Source organism: Eptatretus burgeri, chromosome 9 (genome assembly GCF_056783735.1).
Source record: "Eptatretus burgeri isolate ZD-2024b chromosome 9, Ebu_testis_v1, whole genome shotgun sequence".
In the NCBI taxonomy this organism is placed as follows: Eukaryota; Metazoa; Chordata; class Myxini; order Myxiniformes; family Myxinidae; genus Eptatretus; species Eptatretus burgeri.
In genome coordinates this window covers 75851518-75871524 of record NC_140969.1, presented here as the reverse complement: position 1 = coordinate 75871524, position 20007 = coordinate 75851518, and the positions used below count along the sequence as shown (strand labels likewise).

Here is a 20007-nt window from a genome sequence, read left to right as displayed (position 1 = left end):
CCCAAAAGCCAACTTTTTCCCATGCATCAGTTTATCCCATTCCATCTGCAGCTGTCCTATCCATCTTCTTGGCCCTGGTGCACTAAATCCTATAGTGAGGAGGCTGCAGTCAAGCAGCTTGCAGTCTCACTGTAGAAAACTAACCCAACTGAGGATAACTTTCGTTAATTCTGTAACGCTCACAACTGTAAGGCTGTGTACATCCTGAGGCATGCCAGAAAACACCATTTTGCAAGTCTCCAGACTGAGGAATCCAACCAGCCTCCTTCCTCCAATGCTATGGTGGCACCTTTTCAAGTCAGTCACTGGTGTATGTCACCCCTGCATCTGTTCCCTCAACTGAACCGACATTATTGCAGACTCCATATGAGATATGGCAGAATGTTAAAACCGACTGTGTTTACCTCCAAATCACATGTACCAAAACCATCACACTCTGTCCTCATCTTACTCCCCGCTCAGCGCACCCCCCTACACACACACACACACACACACACACACACACACACACACACACACACACACACACACACACACACACACACACACACACACACACACACACACACACACACACACACAAACACACACACTGTCTCCAGGACTTTGTATCCCTCTTAACCGAAAAAAATAGAGGAAGTTCTGTCCAACTTTGACCTTGATTCTGTAATCGGCCCAGATGGCATCATTGCCCATGTTCTTAGATCCTGCTCTGTCATTCTTGCTTCCCCTTTGACAGCCGTATTCATTCTCTCTTCTTTTGGCTGACTCACATCAGCTTTGAAGTTGGTAAGCATAACTTTAATCTCCAAGAAGAGTTCAAAAACAGATCCAATCAACAACAAGCGAGTGAGCTTGCTTCCAATTACAAGCACATTCATGGAATTCATCATTGCTGTTGATCTTTATCTGTCTGTTTTCCAGTCAAGTCTATCTGTTTTCCAACAGCCGAATCTCTGTCCATGAATTTGGATTCCAGCCGCTCACTCATCCTGCACATGCTGATGCTCCTCTCCCAGCAATACTTGGGTTCCCTAAATCTCAAATGAGAGGTTGGGACCATCTCCTTGGATATATCTACCGAATACCATATGGTCTGACAGCCTGATTTGCTTGCCAGCTCTCTGCCTGTTGCATACAAATCTGCCCTCATTCTTGGATATCTGACATCCTCCACTCATGCAGATATGCAGTCAAAGTGTTGCCATCAACAGAACCCTTTCCTCCCCTCTCTAAGTGGAGGCTAAGTTTCCCCAAGACAGTGTTTTGGGTCCATTCTTGTTCCTCATCTCTATAAATGATCTCTCTGAGGATCTGTAAAACCTTCTCTTCTTTTTTTGCAGATAACTCCACACTGTGTCATGCAGTATCCCATCCCAATGATAATCAAACTTCAGTTGTGTCACTCTCTGCCGATCTGGAATTCATTAGATGTTGGTGTAATAAATGGAACATGTCCTCCCATAATGGAAAATCTCATGGTCTCCCACCTGTCACTCTGGAAGGATGGTCAAACTAATCAATCAATCTATTTCCATGGACAGCCAGTGGAAGAGGTTCAGTCTTTTAAACGTCTAGGCAACACCATGAGCCATGACGTCTCCTGGGCCAATGACATAGCAATGCTGGACATCAAAGCCAGAAAGAGATCGACCATCCTCCATCAATACAAGCTTGTCTTTTGAAAATCAGATCCCCACAGTCAGCAAAGGCCTTTTAGTGCAGGCAAAATAAGGTTTGCCTTGGAACAAATTGCAACAGGTTTTTTTTTTGACAATGCATTTATATGGGGTTCCGAGAACATCATACTAAAAGTCTGAAGAAATCTCTGTTGCAGAAATTTGTATAATTTGCATAAATCCAAGATGGCCACCAAATATCAGCATTTCATGACATCTTTGCTCTGAGGTGATATGTCTCATCTGAGAAACCAAACTAACACTTGTATTGTGCTTGTAGATACATTGAATGTGGATTACAGAGGACAACCACTCAACCATGCTGAAATTATTTTCAATGCTTGTAATATTGCATATTACTCCTGTTATTTGTTTTTTTTTAATCAAATTTACAAATTATTCCCTCTTTAAGGTCGTAGACACACATATGTTTTTTCATTAAATTTAAATGCTCTACCTTTATGAAAAGGCCAAGGGAAGGTGAGATAAAGATAAAGAAAAGGATAAAGCAAAACTCCAAAAAAGGAAAGAAAAAATAACAACAAAATATCCAAGACACAGGAAGTAGCAAATTCAGGTGAAATGCGATGTTACCTCAAGCATGGAAGAAGTAGAAATTGACATTCCTCTGAAAGCTGGGTAGACCATAGGAGAATGGGAAGCACGTTAAAGGTAGTGTATTCCAAAGCAAGACAGCATGAGGGATAAAACTATCTGCATAGCCTTTCGTTCTGCACTTTGGATCAGCTATCGTGCACAGGTATGCAAAGATATCAAACTGAGTTTTGCATCCAAACACTCGTACAGAAGGAACCAAGTTAGAAATATTGTCAGGGTACCGGGGTCTGGGGTTATCACTAGGGAGCTCCTCGGACCTTTACCTGACCTCTGGCCATAGAAAACTGAAGTCCGACAGGTTGCTAGGTAACCGTGGCTGGCGATATAAGAACCGCCAATCCTCGCAGAATTTTGGCTCCTTGGTTACACATTACCTTACTGTTGGCGCTGCAGCCCTAATTTGGGGTCATGCCCTCAACAGCCCCTGTCTATTTATCATGTGCAGCCAAGCGAACCATGGATGGCTGTTGACTAATCACAGAGCCAATCAGTGGGGCAAAAGTTCCCATCTCTTCAACTTACACACTATATGGGACCAATGGAGGAAGGACAAAAGCGAGCAGGCCGGGAATGTTTCACAGTTCAACCAACACACTTATTCAACAAGCACTACAAGGTTTATTCAATCAGCAATGGCAGGTATTTACGGTAGCAAATATAAGCATGCATTTACAATAGATGGAGAGAAATCACAATGAAAAGGCACAAGAGAACAGTCATTATTCTTCGCAATTACAGAGCCCACTTACACAGTCTTAATTTAGTATATAAACAGGACATGGTGCATCATCGATTATTCTGGGGAAAAGTAGAGAGGAAGAACCAAGATGGAGTGCAGAGCAAAGCATCTGCAGATGTGTGTCAGCTCGTGATACTTGTAGACCTTCACAATGTGCAAGCTCCCCCTTGGTGGTGCTCGCAGTCTAAACAGACAGTGCAGCTCATGCCCTGTGCAAACTCGTGCAATGTGCAAACTCCCCCTTTCTGACTCATGCAGACATGAGCACAGACTTTGCCAAAAGACTTGTGGTAAGGAAAGCTTGTTGGACGAGAGCGAGATGAATTATAAGTCCCAGCACATTAGATGTGTTGAGAGCAGAGTCGAGACATACATGGAAACGTCTCGGCAAATAAGATGAGTCGAGAGCATTCCTGGCAAATAAGACATGTAGTGGATTGATGAATAACCGGACAAAACCTCCCAGCAGATGGGGCGAGTGGAGTGTCGAAAGTCAAGAGCTACTGGCAGGCAAGACGAGTAGAGAATCAAAGCACCTGGCAGACTGAAGCGCTTAGTGGATCAAGACACGTGATGGAGCAGATGCTTGGTTCATGAGAACACTAGTCGATCTATGTGGAAATTCCTCAAGAGCAGAGCCAAGATCTCCTTGGAAAAATGCCGCTCAGAATCTCATGAGCGTGAAGAGTTCAAGTCCTTCACCACCAACTTTATTCACACATTCACACCAACAATAATATCAAATATTTCATTTTCACAAACTTCATTCAGAGGTTTCCACATCCACTCCCCATGGAGGTCAAACATATCTGCTCTCAATGGAGTTTTATATGTTCTGCCTTGCACAACTGCTGAGCGGAGGGGTGGGGGGTGGGTGGATGAGCTGCTGTTGTTTTTGAACACACATGAGTTTAACGCATATGACACGCACGTTATGTTTATGAATAGCTGTATAGCTCATGATCCTTTTGCACTTCATGTGTTGCTTTGGAAGAAATGAAAAGAACGAAGAGACCACTGCTGGGCTAATGATTACCTCTATTGTGTTTAAATGGGGGGTTTTGCAGGAATTGAAAAGAACGAGTATTACTGTATTGATTTTCCACGGTGATTTACACAAGATTAAGATTTCTTTGTATGAGTCAATAGGAGTAATTCATGACATGTGCCATTGGGGGATGGTGTAGGATCTTAAATTGAAAAGGAGGGAGGAAAGTTTGAAGGCTTGGTATAAAGTAGGGGTTTTGAGGCGAAAGGACGAGTGGAGGAGTTTGAGGTTTGAGATGGAGAAACGAAAGGGTACATTCAGGTGAAGTGAAGTTTCCATGAGAGTTACAGGGTTTGAAAGGCAAGGAGTGAGGGACCGGCAATGGATGGGTAGCTGGCCTTAAATCAGGGTCAAAAAATGGATTGATAGACAGAAGGATGAAAGAGAAATTGAATATTCGAACTCACAAACCATCTCCCTCCCAAAATAATCCTCTTTACAAAAAGGCAAGGATTTGTGTCTCAGATAAACAAAAGAAATATCTGTGCACGTGCACCAAACTAATGAGGTGGCGTGGCACCACAATGCTCACTGGCAGAGTAGGCCAATTGTGTACATGCTTACCCTATCCAAAGAATTTTGTACACAATTGGTCCACTCAAAATCCATTTACCTAACTCCGTAATTCCAGTGGCTGCAAACACACAACAATGGTACCAAGGGGGAGCATCCCTCCTCTATTTCTAACATCACAAGACTTATTTCTTCATTATCATTAAACCCCCACATCCCGTACAGTGGTTCTCTACAACCAATTTTACCCGTCATCCTTTCCATCAACAGCACCGTTGGTGCTTCATCAAATTAGGGCCCAGCCCTCAAATTTTCTTTCCCTGTCATTGCACAATATCGTGCCTGGTAAGTGTGGCTCCACCTGCAGGCCTATCTTACTACGAATTTCGCACATGGCACCCCCTTGTCACAGGGGCTGCTGCCTAGCATACCTGCTATCTTATCCAAGTTCTGGGAGGAGCTCTCCCGGGTTTAATCCGCGATGCCATCACTGGCAATTGGTGCTTCAGCTCCCTTTCCTGGGTACCCAGGTCAATTTAATTTGACTGCCCCCTCTGGGTTCACAGCCTACTCAAGGCATACTGGCTCTGATCACCCGGGTGCTCTTCGCACCAAAACTCTACCTCAAATGAGCCACGCTCCGAGCCTGTCAATCAACGTTTGCTCTTTTGCAAATCAGAAACTTTCTGTCAACAGCACCAATCACAGAACGACCTCCTGTAGCAAAACATCTGAACCCCCTCTAATGTGACGCCAATGCAGGCAAGGATTCATCTCCACAGGAGGGTGTGTACTGCTCCACAAGCACCCACATTGTACTCTTCATTCATTCTTTATTCCAAATTTTTTTTCACCACAAACATCATTCGCACGTCATCTCTCACAACATGCGTTTTTCCATTCATCCCTCAATGGTCGGGAACACGAGGAAGAAGGAAGATGCGAAGCTATCGTCTTTCCAATTGCAAAAGCAATTCAAATCCAATTTTTAAAATAATTAAGTCACTAATCCTAATTGTCTCGAAATGCATGGGGATCATTCCCATAACCATCACAATATGAAGATACCATTGCTTTGTCTCCTGCCGCAGTGATGTCCTGCTTCACTACTCCTGCTTGGCTGAACACTTTAGCCTGCTGACAGAACAGGGCATCAATCACTCTTGATCTTTTCTGACAAACGCTTTCCCAATCCAAACAGGTGAGAGGTTTTATCACAGCCAGGAATTACATGGATAAAGAGATAATGTCACATACATTCAGATCAAGAAGCTTCTTCGATTGTTTTATGCACCATATACTGTTCTTGTTTGAGGAATGCTTGGGCTCTGGTGCCAGGAACAAATCATGTGTGTCCATTTCAACCAGATGCAGAAAGAAGAACAGCAAGTCCATGTCATCGTTAATCAGAACAGTGTCTTTGTGTCTGGCAGGTACCACAGCTGTTTGGATAATGAGGCCAGACCATTAGGTCCACCCCAGTGCCACCACGAGGAGGTGCTGAGCCTACTTCATGTCGCATTCCCACAAGGGGATGGGGTGGGGAACTCCTCCCCTCTTCCTCAACACACTGGCACCGAGTACAGCTTTGGCCCAGACCACCGCATGGATCTTGAGGCAACGGAGACACTCCAAGATCCGTACAAATGGCGCTTAGGGATCTTCTCCCCTTGACAATATCCACCGAGTCCAGAGATGCAAAAGCTGCCTCACGATGCACCTTTGCAAAATTCGCCAGTGCTTCACGGGATCTGCTCCCATCATCAAGATGAAGGCCGGTAGATCGTCATTCGATCTCTGAAATTATGTGGCATCCTGGGAAGTGTGGTACTGGACCGTCATAGGGAGTGCATGTAAGATGTGTAATCAAATAGGAGAGGGGGAAACCATTGGCGGAGTCTGACTCCATCATGGCCCTCCACCACCTGTCAGCCAGGGCCGGGACAAGCAAGCCAAATCGACATCCCAAACACACATCTCGTGTTTTTTCATTTTCTGTTGCTAACAATACCATTTACCTCCTGGCTCGCATGCGCCCGGGGTGCTCTTCGAAACAACACACGCACGCACACACACACACACATACACACACACACACACACACACACACACACACACACACACACACACACACACACACACACACACACACACACACACACACACACACACACACACACACACACACATATGCAAAAGGCCTCGTCGAGCAATCAAACACAAGTCCCGTGTTCCATTTAATCACAAAACTGATTCCAGTTCTGGATGGATTGCTAACAACAAACATTTTCTTGGTGTTGTGGTATTCATGGAGAATATAGTGACGTCTTCAAAAGAGGGTTAACCAACCTTCAAATGTAGAGGTTTTATGTTGTTTTCATAGGTACAGGTGGAATGAGGAAATACTTTGCAGTCAGTGAGTGTATTGTGGCGAGTAATTTGTTGTTACACACTTGTTAATCGGTCCCCTCCGGTGTTTAATAATATCGTCTCCACAGATTATTATCGAGTACTTTGCTGGCTTTGTTACTCATTTCCATAAACGAGTGGAGTTCATTGGAAATTTAACGGATGGAAACGCATCCATTTCAATCAAGGATCTTCATTTCAACGATTCAGGAGAGTACATGTGTGAAAGTATCCACATTCTTACTCGTGGTTTTGTAGAGGAGCTCGTGTTGGTGAATCTCAATGTCACAGGTGAACGTCTTGTATGTTTTGTAAAATTCACTATAATGTTTTCATTTTAATACGAATACTAATAATGAAGTAACATGAATGGTGATTCTGAACTTGTTCTGTTTGGAATTTTTTTCTATCTCTCGAAACAACAGGTCGACCTTTCGTAACCACAGTTCCACCAACCCAGGAATGTTCAAGTCACATTGTTGCTATTGCTGTACTTGTGACTCTTCTTGTCGTTGGTGTTGCTGTTGATGTTTTCCTGCATTTGTTCAAACGAAATGGAAGGTGAGAACAATTAATGAGTTCTTCCAAAACGATCTTGGTCCTTTTCCTTATTCACAACTTGCAAAGGTACCTGGTGTTGCCAGGTAAGGCTGGGTCCTTCCTCCCCTCCGTCTTTTCTCCCACCACACCTCCTCCCTCTGGACTCCCACCCCACCCCATACCTTCCCACATTCCCCTCATTCGCCTTCAGCCCCTCCTCATATCTAAGTCGAGCTTGGCCCAGAATCAATCTGGTAGCCCTGCGATGCAACCTCTCCATGGCATATGCCCTTCCTGAGTTGTGATGACCAAAACTGCACACACAATTTCAGATGTGACCCTCACTAAATTCCTGTGCAATGGTAACACCACCTCTTCTGATTTATAAATGATCCTCCTCTGAATACAACCAAAAACCGTATTTGCTTTATCTGTGGCTGCCTGGCACTGTGCTGCCTGCTTACCTCCCATATCTATTGCCACCCCCAGATACTTCTCCTGTGTGACATGCTCCAAAATTACCCCTTGCATCCTGGAATCTCTATTTTCATTATTCTTTCCCATCCCCAACACCTTACACTTGCTCAGGCTAAATTACATCTTCCAATCTTTTGCCCAATCTATATAAGTATCAATACTTTGCGGAATCTGATCACCACCCGCTCTGCTATCCACCTCACCTCCAAGCTTTGTGTGATTTGCAAATTTGGAAAGCTTACTTTTTACCCCATTAACCAAATCGTTGATGTAAATAATGAACAGTAATGGTCCGAGTAATGATCCATGAGGTACCCCACTTCTTACATCGTCCAAGCAAAACATCCTCCCACTCACAGCCACTCTTTTCATCCTATCACCAAACCAGTTTGTAATCGATTTAGCTTCCTGACCAGCCACTCCATGAGCCCTCACCTTGGCGAATAACCTCCGATGTTGCTACCTTATCAAATGCCTTCATAAAGAGGAACCCAAATGCTAAGACCACCTCGACGCTCATCTATCCCTTGAAACCCCACAAAATTGATATGATGTGTCTTTTTCTGATTTCTGAATGATAAAGTTGGTAAATTTGTAATTAAAAGTCGAAATCTTCTTCATCCTCAGCTGAGCTATGACGTCACACCATGAAGGCGAGTGCGACTTCCATATTGTTTATGGGTTACATTTCGGTACGATTTAACTCAAGCAGCAAATAATTTTCGATTATTCACAAATATTCCGAGTTGACGTGTCCTTGGTGCTTGTAGTAATACAAACAGTGATGGTTTCATGCTGTACCAATGGCCGAAAGACCCGGATTTCCAGAAATTGTATGCGGTTTGTCCGAAATACCCGAGTGTGGATCGGGCCGACAAATTATTCGCTTTTGTGCTAAAAACATTTTTTTTTTTTTTTTTTTTTGTATACCTTGGTCGAGGCTCGTATGAGAGCTAACACACAACTCACAGCAAGGAGGCATGAGACAAGAGGGGCGGGAGTGGAAGGGACAAAACATTGGGGAACAGACACAGGTGAACTGTGGAAGGGAGAGGGATGGGGATGGGACGGGGAACATGGCGAGGGGAAGATGGACATCAAAGGGACTTTCAGGAAGGAAAGCAGGAGAATTGAAGGAAGTGGGCTTGGGTGGATTATCGGGGTAGAAAAGATCGAGGATTTGGATGGGGGAAGATAAGAGGTGGTGGTGAACAGCTGTTTTGAAAGCCTGGAGGGAAGAATGGGAAAGAATAGAGTGAGGAAGTTTATTCCAAAGGCGGGAAAAAAGAGGAATGAAAGAGTGAAGATGAGCAGTGATTCGTGATTTTGGTAGTTTTACCAGAAGGGGGTTGTTGGCGGACCTTGAGCGCCCTGTGGAAATGTGGTTGGGACAAATCGCAGAGAGAGCAGGGGGGGCAAGGCTGGAGAGGAGTCGGTAGAAGACAGAAAGACCACCGACCAACCTGCGGTGATTGAGTGAGAGGCCCAAAGACTCAGCTTCATTGCGGGAGATGCCAATGATCTTAAAAGCCTTGGTTTCGACAGCATGAAGTCGAGAAAGGTGGGAGGCAGGAGCACCAGCCCAGAGGGGAGAGCAGTACTCCATCAGGCTACGGACAAAAGCTTTGTAAGTGGTCAGGAGCTCAAGAGGGCCGAGGAAGGACTTTGCACGACGGAGGATTCCCAGTCGGCGACTGGCTTTTGAGGCAAGGTTGGAAATGTGACTTTCCCAGGAAAGGTCATGGCAGATAGTGAGACCCAGAAGCTTGAAAGAAAAGACTTCTTCCAGAGGATTGTTGAGAAAGTGGATGGGGGGGTTTTGTAAACGGTCCTTTCGAAGAGACATAGTGAGAGTGTGAGATTTAATTTCACAGAGTTCTGTTATAAAATAACAGAGAAGGCTCGATCTTGTTACCCGCCAAGATCGAGAGAGGATGCCATCCCCACGATTAAGCAGAAGAAACGGCCTCCTCTCTCTTCCCAACCCACTATCTGCCTCCCCTGCCTTCTTGCTCTCCCCTTCATTTTCTCTCTCCCCTTCCCCCATCTGCCTCCTCTCTCTCCCCTGCCCCTCACTCCCCTGCCTTCTCGCTCTCCACTACCCCTTCTCTCCCTCCACTACCTCCTCTCTCCTCCCTACTCCCTCTCTCCCTCCCCTGCCTCCACTCTCTCCCCTACCACCTCTCTGCCTCCTCTAAATCCTTTCTCTTCCACACCCCCTCTCTCCCTCCCATGCCTCTTCTCCCCCGACACCTTATCTTCCTCCCCTGCCTCTCTCTCCCCGACATGCTCTCTTCCTCCACTGCCTCCCCTCTCTCCCCTACCCCTTCTCTGCCTGCTCTGGGTCCTCTCTCTTCCATACCCCCTCTCTCCCTCCCCTGCCTCTTCTCTCCTCTATCCCCTATCTGCCTCCACTGCCTCTTCTGTCTCCCTTACCCCCTCCCTGTCTCCCCGCCCTTCTCACTCTCGCATACCCCCTCTCTCCCACTCTGTCACCTCTCCCCCTAACCCCTCTCTGCCTCCCCTGCCTCCTCTCTCTCCTTATTTTGGCTGCTCCCGTTTGGGGTTGCCACAGCGGATCATCTGTCTCCATTTCGCTCTGTCCCCCACATATTCCATTGTCACACCAACCACCTGCATGTCCACCCTCACCACATCCATAAACCTCCTCTTTGGCCTTCCTCTTCTTTTCCTTCATGGCAGCTCCATCCTCTGCATCCTTATCCCAATATACCCTGCATCCCTCCTCTCCACGTGTCCAAACCATCTCAATCTCACCTCTCTCACTTTGTCTCCAAACCTGACAACAGAGCAGGTCTCACTACCGTCGTGTATACTTTCCCTTTCACTCTTTCAGATACCCTTCTATTACAAAGCACTCCTGAAACTCTTCTCAACCCACTCCATCCTGCCTGCACTCTCTTCTTCACTTCTCTACCACACTCTCTGTTCCTTTGGACAGTTGATCCCAATTGTTTAAACCATCCACCTTCACCACCTCAACTCCTTGCAAACGCACCATTTCGCCACCCTCCCTCTCAGTTAGGCACATGTATTCCATCTTAGTCCTACTGACTTTCATTCCACTTCTCTCCAGTGTGTACCTCCACCTCTCAGCCTGCTCCCGACTCTCACTACAGATCACGATGTCATCTGCAAACATCGTAGTCCATGGAGACTCCTGTCTGATCTCGTCCGCCAACCTGTCCATCACCATTTCAAACAGGAAAGGGCTCAGAGCCGATCCTTGATGCAATCTCACCTCTACCTTAAACCGGTCCGGTAGGACTCCTAACCCACAAGAGGACTCTTGCCCACACGTCACCGCTGTCACACTGTCCTCTTACATATCCTGCACCACCCTCACATACTTCTCTACCACTCCCGACTTCCTCATACAATACCACAACTCCTCTCTTGGCACCCTGTCATAAGCTTTCTCTAAATCCACAAACTCACAATGCAACTCCTTCTGGCCTTCCCTATACTTCTCCATCAACACTCTCAAAGCAAACATCGCATCTGCAGTGCTCTTTCCTGTCATAAAACCAAATTGCTGCTCACAAATCATCACCTCTCCTCTCAACTGAACATCCACTACTCTTTCCCATAACTTTATGGTGTGGCTTATCAACTTTATACCTCTGTAGTTACCACAGCTCTGCACATCACCCTTGTTCTGAAAAAATCGGTACCAGTACACTTCCTCAACACTCCTCAGGCATCCTCTCACTTTCCAAGATTTTATTAAACAATCTGGTTAAAAACTCCACTGCCATCACTCCGAAACATTTCCATGTATCCACTGGGCCAACCGCCTTTCATCTGGGTAAAACCGCCTTTCTACTCTTCATAGTTATCCTCACTTCATCCTCACTAATCCACCGCACTTCCTGATTCACTATCTCCACCGCACTTCCTGATTCACTATCTCCACCTCAGCCAACTCTCTGTCTCTGTCTCTGTCTGTCTCTCTCTCTCTCTCTCTCTTTCTCTCTCTCTCTCTCTCTCTCTCTCTCTCTCTCTCTCTCTCGTCGTCTCTCTCTCTCTCTCTCTCTCTCTCTCTCTCTCTCTCTCTCTCTCTCTCTCGTCATCTCTCTCTCTCTCTCTCTCTCTCTCTCTCTCTCTCTCTCTCTCTCTCTCTCTCTCTCTCTCTCTCTCTCTCTCTCTCTCTCTCTCTCTCTCTCTCTCTCTCTTAGGTCACTCTAACGAGATTACCGAATTTAGCCAGTCTCGATGTACATACGTTCCAATTTTTTTCTTTCGATTTTCTTGATATTTGGTAGGTGGGTAGATGTCGATAAGGGATGCATGATGGTGTGACTGTTGACCCAATTGAAGGTCAACGTCAAGGTCATTCCAAAGTTGCGAAATCATCCATTTTCAAAATCTATCTTCTCCGCCGTTTATTATCCGATCTTCGAAATTCCTTCGGATTCTGATCACATGGAACAATGTCTAAATTCTGTCAGGCTGATTTTTTGAAATTCTTCCTGGTTATCGAGTCACGTGTCTTCAATTTAGAAAAATCCTCGATGTGATACTGTCAAAAAAAATTCGCACGATCTTGATGAAACTTGGTACGTCGGTAGGGGTCGATGAGTGATGCACGACGGTATGAGTTTTGACACAATTGTAGGTAAAGGTCAAGGTCAAGGCCACTCCAAAGTTGCGAAATCATCCATTTTCAAAATCTATATCCTCCGTTTGTGATCCGATCTTCAAAATTTCTTCAGATTCTGATAACATGGAATAATATCTAAATTTGGTTGGGCCGATTTTTTTAAAACTCGTCCTGGTTATTGAGTCACGTGTCTTAAAAGTTGGAAAAGTCGTCGATGTGATACGGTCAAAACAAAGATGACCGTCACCCCCAACCGGGGGTAATTTCTTCATTCATCAGCTCCTCAAAGTACTCCATCCACATTCTCAACACACTCTCCTCGCTTGTCAGCACATTTCCATCTACATCCTTTATCACCCTAACCTGTAGTACATCCTTCCCAGCTTGGTCCCTCTGTCTGGCCAATCGGTACAAATCCTTTTCCCCTTCCTTTGTATCCAACTTCTCATAAAGCTCGCCAGATGCCTTTTCCTTAGCCTTCCCCAACTCTCTCTTCACCTTGTGCCACAACTCATTGTACTCCTGTCTACTCTCTTCATCTCTCTGGCTTTCCCAATTATTTTTCACCAACCTCTTCCTCCTTATACTTTCCTGTACTTCCTCGTTCCACCACCAAGTCTCCTTATCTTCCTTCCTCTGTCCAGATGTCACACCAAGTACCTTCCTAGCTATCTCCCTCACCACTTCTGTAGGAGTTACCCGGTCGTCCCACACCTCTTTACCACCATCCAACACTTGTCTCACCTCCTCCCTGAATTTCACATTGTCTTCCTCCTTCAGTTTCCACCATCTGGTCCTTGGTTCAGCCCTCACTCTCTTCCTCAACCTCACCTCCAAAATCATCCTGCAAACCACTATCCAATGCTGTCCAGCTACACTCTTCCCTCTCACCACCTTACAGTCTCCAATCCCTTTCAGGATGCATCTCCTGCTTCAGACATAGTCCACCTGTGTGCACCTTCCTCCACTCTTTTACGTCACCCTGTGCTTCTCCTTCTTAAAATACATATTTACCACTGCCATTTCCATTCTTTTTTCAAAATCCACCACCATCTACCCTTCCACATTCCTCTCGTTGACACCGTACCTACCCATCACTTCCTAATAATCTCTCTTCCCATCCCCAACATGCCCATTGAAATCCGCTCCAATCACCACTCTTTCTTCCTTGGATACACTCTCCACCACTTCATCTCACTCACCCCAGAAATCTTCTTTCTCTTGCATCTCACACCCCACTTGCCCGGAATATGCATTAATGACATTCATCATCACCCCTTCAATTTCCAACTTCACAATCGTCACTCGGTCAGACACTCTTTCTCTCTCCCCTATCCCCTCTCCGTCTCCCCCTGCCTCCTCTCTCTCCCCCCCCAACTCTCTGCCTCCCCTTCCTCCTCTCTCTCTCTCTCCCTACACCCCACTCCCTCCCCTGCCTTCTCACTCCTTCCCCTGCCTTCTCACTCCCTCCCCTGCCTTCTCACTCCCTCCCCTGCCTTCTCACTCCCTCCACTGCCTTCTCACTCCCTCCCCTGCCTTCTCACTCCCTCCCCTGCCTTCTCACTCCCTCCCCTGCCGACTCACTCTCCCCTACCCCCTCACTTCCTCCCCTGCCTCCTTACTCTCCCTACCCCTTCTCTCTATCCCCTGCCTCCTCTCTCCCTCCCTCCCCTTTACAGTTTCGTACATTTCACGATGATGTTTGTTATTGTTTGTTTAAATATTTTTCCTAATTAGTTATATTTTCCACCCTAACATCATTTTTATGAAACACGTGTTTCCAGTTTGACTCTTAATTTCCACAATCTGTCCATTTAACAGGTTCTGCTGGAGAGAAAATAATACTGCAGAGGAAATGATATGAATGAATGCTTGAGCGTCTAGCAATGGACAGAATGATGGAGACTATGGTGGAGTTCAGACATCTCTGGCATCAGATCTTGAGCACAATAATGTAGATGTTACAGGAACATAATACGATGTTAACTTGTCACAAGAGGAGGACAATTGGCCCATGATGCCTGTGCTTTATCCACACCGCCTCAACCCAACCCAGTTCATGAGTGCACTCACCCTCCATGACACAGTGCTGAGATGTTTCAGTCACACTCTTCACAGGACATCCAGGTTTCAAATATTTAGTAATAATGTTTTATATGAAAAAGTTTTTGTAAATTCAGAATGTTCTTGATAGTGGAAGTTCAGTTCTCAAGCATTTTCCCTATCATCTCCAAATGTCTGACCATGGTATAATTACTATGTTGATAAACCTTGGAGTGAGAATAAAAACCTACCCCAATTCACAAACTTTAAAGAGGAGACTAATATCAAGAACAAAATATCACAGACTTGATACATGCATGACATCATCTGTGATCACCTCGGTAAATAAACGAGTATGAGACACAATTGACATTGAGTTTGTGAACAAAGAAACGAGCGCATCACCAAGACTGTCATGGCAGTGGGCGGTGGGAGGCAGAGGACTGCATATACAGGGTGAGGCATTTATATTGTCATCATTTTGGCAGGAAGCAGTAAGGGCGTCGCTCATATTTTGTTGCAGGTGATGTCTCAAAGTTTGGAATGACGGAACACCATGACCGAAAGATGAGAATTCACCAGCATGTATCAAATAATTGAAGGCAAACATCACTGCAACCATCCACACTGTTGCTCAAGGCACATTGCATGCAGTAATGGACATTGTGCTGATTCGCCATCAGGAATGCAACAATTCCAATGGGTCCCATTGGCCAGATGTACATTTAAAGTCACTGCGTTACATCTCAGCATAATCTTTGATCTATTTGCTTCCCAAGCATGTGCTTTATGCAGTTATTATGATGTTCATTAATTTTTTTATAGCACTAATAAATGTGTCAGATATAAATGCCCCACCCGGTCTGTTTAAGCCAATGATTCATAGCCTGGAGCACTGAGCCTTCGGTCACTCATAACCCAGGATCCCCTAAGAGCACGCCACACGACTGAGACCCACCTCTTCCACCAGAGAGTGAGTAACAGTCATCGGCACAGCATAGACAGCCAGTCTGAAGATATAAAGATGAGACCATATCTGTAGAGGCTTTTGAGGCCATGCCTGTGTCGTGCCTGTCAGTGCTTAAGAGAAGACACACACACACACACACACACACACACACACACACACACACACACACACACACACACACACACACACACACACACACACACACACACACACACACACACACACACATTCTCTTCCATCCTGTGTTCCAATTGAATATGTCCATGTTAAGGTAGTATTATGACAAACACGTAATTGTTACAACCAGTTAAGCATGCTGATCAATCATCACAGTGTTGTTTGATTCCATTTTTGCTTCCCATCTCCCCATCCCAATTATTTAGTAAACCTGTGTTGCTTTTGAAACGAGTGCTGCGTATTTCGAGCTGCAATTTCATCCTCAGGTGTAACTAAATCACCCTGTTTAACCACACATGCTGAAATATTCACATTGTTAAATTAATAAAGCAGAACCACATCCTGCCGGATCATTCCTGCAGGTACAATTTTGCCTCACTCGGCATCTTGGGAGTAAATTCTATGACCATCTTGCATAGACTGTTCGGGAGATCAAGTCCATTACAGGATTGTTGCAGAAATTGCTTTTAGGGGTGAAGATTATATCGTTTAGAAATGGTTATTTCCATCGTGCATGTTTTGTGTAAGCGTGAGGGAACATCATTGTGAAATATGATTATGCGTCGATATTTGTCGAGCAAGCAATCGTATTCCCTCCCTCATGTTTGTCTCGAAATCCATGTTACACTTAAAACCCTTGTTAATGTTCTTTCCTTTGTGATCTGTCCTAAATGTCTTCTTATGAGGAGGTTCGGGCTTGCGACACCGTAAAGGTGCAGGATTTGGTGAGAAGGGTGAGCCCCGAACAATTCGCCAAACATTTGAGAATGAATAAAGAGGCTCAGGGGAGGGATTCCCCTTGATTGACCACTAAAATGCCAATCAGAGCGGGGAAGATCGGGCAGGGCGTCACGGGAACCCATAAAAGCCTGCACACACGTCCAGTCTGGGCTCTCTCTGTTCTGGTTGTTCTCTTGTCTGGCTATTAATTCCTTGACACCTTTCCGTTCGATGGTGGGTTTATTTTGTTGTCAGTCCAGCTCAGGCTAGTTCAGCTGTGGGCCAGACGGGGTCCAAGCGGAGTTGAGCGAGTGCTGAATACAGTGTGCTCTGAGCCCCCTGGCATTGATGTGGAGCATTGGCTCTGGACGAACCTTTTTCTGGCCACAACAGGTATTTCAGTCCTGTCACCTCTTCTGGTCGTTCTGCTGGTGTGCGTCAGAGGTGGGGGTGATACACACACCTTTCAGGGTTTCCTGCCCTTTGGTGTGCATGTGCTGTTTGTGGTGCAGGACTCCACGTCATCTAACGACTACAACCAAGCTTTCAGCTTCACGAGTCTGGACAAACATACAGGTCAGCTCACATTCAAATACGATATTTGTCAGTAGTTGTCTGTGTCTTCTGGGTGGGGTTACAATGACCACATCAACAGCGTAACGTTTTTGAAACTTGTATTTAACAGATACAAAGTCGAACAAACAGAAACAAAGTCGAATGAGGAAGTTCACCATTACGTGTAATGTTCAACTCCGATTCCCACGTTGAGTTATTTCCACCACCCATTGTCCCAGTCCTGCTGGCACAACTCACGAGTGTTCACCTCATCCTTCGCCTCTGTCGATTCTTCGATTCCCGTCGCGGTGTCCTCTGTACAATGGTCCGTCCAGATGATTAAAGAGCTCAAAGTAAGTTTTTTTTATCAACAAACAATCTGCAGGAGTTTTAAGCAACCTGATTACGACGGGCTCCATGTATTAACAACCACTCTGCACTTTAACACCTCGTTCACTCATCAGAGTTAAATCGAATATGGGGATGATGGAAACACACGTCTTGTCACATATCACCCGTCTCTCTACACCTCCCTCTCATTGGTTCTTATAATAACACATGTGAAGTTCTGATGAAGAAGATATAAAGACACAATGTTTGAAGAGAACGATCGTTTATTCAAGCACGCAAATCATCATGGCGTCATGCTCCTGCGACTGCGTACCCATGCAGACCGGAAACCGTCAAAATGGCTTCTCAAGCAGATTCACTCCTCAGTATTCTTGGCTGGGCCTAGTCCATTCTGAGCAGCTCAGTGCTGAACTAGAAGGGTACTCGGTAGAGCGCATACCTCCACCACGTAATGCTTGATCCATGAGAACATATCAGGCCCAATACATTTTTGAGATATCATGCTTTATATCGTTTTTGAGCCTATCTGACAATGGTGAAGAATCACTTTAAAAATTCGAGAAGTCAGATCCAGATCCGGATCTTCATCAAAAAACAAGTAATCAGTTCATCCTTGTCACACACCGCACCTGTCCACAAAGTTTCATCTGGATCTGTCCACAACTTCTTGAGATATCTTGCACACAGACAAACGGACAGAAATGAGTGAAAACATAACCTCCTTCACCTTCGGTGGCGGAGGTAATAATGTGAATAAGGCCTTCATCAAAAGTATAAATCTGTTAGTATGACTGAAGTACCAAACAGGAGTCTCAAGATCTTGGTGTTGGCTCAGTGGTTAGGGTGGCTGACTTGGGATCTTCGGATCCTGAGTTTGAGTCCCGTTTGCCGCTGAATTAACACCAGATGGGTTTGACTCAGCCTGTCATCCTTCTGAGGTTGGTGAAATGAGTACCAGTTCACTGGTAGAGGGGCACAGCATCAGTGGCAAAGCAGTGCTTCAAGAAATGATAGCTACCCAGTTGCCAAAGATGCCATACACAAGAACAGATTTCCCTTTCCCACACAAATAAAACTAATAAAGTAAAAATCGCAACTAATGTGATACCATTACATCGCTCCAATGTGTCATTAGATCATAATAACACGAATGCAGTAATCCAAATCTGTAAACATCAGATAACCAAAGTGTATAAATGCAAACATCAGATAAACAAAGGGTTTGTTGATCAAGACGACGTGGTGTTTTCACAGCTCGACCAGACCTCATATGGACAGTTCTCAGGTCCCATGAAGCAGACAACATGTGACGAGAATTGGCACAGACTGGGGAGACTGACGAACTATCTCTGCTCTGGTAGTGTGAGTGACGTCACAGTCATGCTTCACAGGTTCAATACTAGACCTTGCAGATGGTTCACTGTTCCCGCTCACTGTGGGTTTAAAATATTGTTTTGGCTCGAAGATTGATGGGGGCATCGCAGCACACGCTGCTAGCTCTTGAATTTGAATTTGGTTGCGTCGGAGTGTTTGACCATTTGGTGATGCAAGCAAATGTGAACGTGGCTCTTCACCTGCAGAGAGAACAGTGGTCGGCTCCCAACAATGAGTGTTGTGGTTCTGAACGCGAACTCGTTGTCCAGGGTAGAGGCAGGATATTTCGTGTGCTGGAGCATGCCTATCGTGGTGGAGTTTTTGTGCGGAGCAGTGAGTGCTTCTCCAGCTCTGCGTGGATGAGGTTGTCATGATGATGCGTGTTAACGATTCTGGTCGGTACCAGCTATTTGACTTTTCTGCCCATTTGCAGTTGAGCAGGATTTGCCAAGTTGGAGCTCACTGGGATGGAAATCCAAGCTGGCACTGCAAGATGAAAATCATTTCTTGCACTTTTTGATTGTAAAAGGATGGATTTCACTGTCTCGACTTCATGCTCAATGAATCCATTAGATTTTGGGCATGTTGGGGATGATGTGATTTGTTCAAAATTCCATTTCCCAGAAAATGAACGAAATTCTGCACTGGAGAAATGAGGACCAATGTCACTCATAAACATATCATGAATTCCAAACTCAGAAAATATCTGTCCCATGGTCACAATGATCGTTCAGCTAGGGGTGGACTCTGATAGTTTGCAGATAATAGGAATTTTTGAATAACTATCTGCGATGACAAGACACAGCTGCATCGAAGTAGAACAGGTCACAACCGACTTTACTCCATGTTCGGAGCAGAATGTCATGTTGCTGTAGTGGTTCAGGCAGTTGAGATTTCCGCTGTCGCTTGCAGGAAGGGCAGCAGTCCACATGCCGAACAATGTCCTTCTTAATGTTGTAGCAGTGCGCAGTGACCTTAGCCAGCAGTTTGGCTTTCTCATGTCCAAAATGGCCTGAGTGAGGTTTCTTAAGAATGTCGTTTCTCATACTCTTTGGTATAATGACTCTCTCACCTTTAATTGTCAACTCACACAAAAAATTCCACTATGTCCTAAGAGCCTCCGAAAGGTCCTTCAGATAGTCTGGCCATCCACTGATAATATAGTCTCGA

At 45.4% G+C, this 20007-nt stretch overlaps 1 protein-coding gene, 1 long non-coding RNA gene and 1 pseudogene across 4 annotated transcripts in view; 2 read left to right on the top strand and 1 right to left on the bottom strand.

Moving 5' to 3' along the window:
- The window catches only part of LOC147020382 (uncharacterized), a 38827-nt gene that overhangs the window by 12388 nt on the left and 6432 nt on the right, over window positions 1-20007 (top strand). For 2 of the 3 annotated variants that reach the window (XR_015061807.1, XR_015061806.1), the window contains 3 exons: window positions 7096-7297; window positions 7432-7567; window positions 14469-17465. Coding sequence is in view for 1 of the 3 variants with exons in the window: in XM_085895707.1 (XP_085751833.1) it covers window positions 7096-7297; window positions 7432-7567; window positions 14469-14511 (381 nt within the window). In the remaining 2 variants the exon portion in view is untranslated. Of the gene's footprint in view, window positions 1-7095; window positions 7298-7431; window positions 7568-14468; window positions 17466-20007 lie in introns of those variants that run through there. The other variant, XM_085895707.1, reaches the window with a different exon arrangement.
- LOC147020384 (uncharacterized) lies at window positions 1828-6758 on the top strand. The gene is made up of 2 exons (XR_015061810.1): window positions 1828-5798; window positions 6031-6758. It is a non-coding gene; the product is annotated as an uncharacterized LOC147020384 (long non-coding RNA).
- Window positions 18560-19702, bottom strand: LOC147020383 (uncharacterized; annotated as a pseudogene).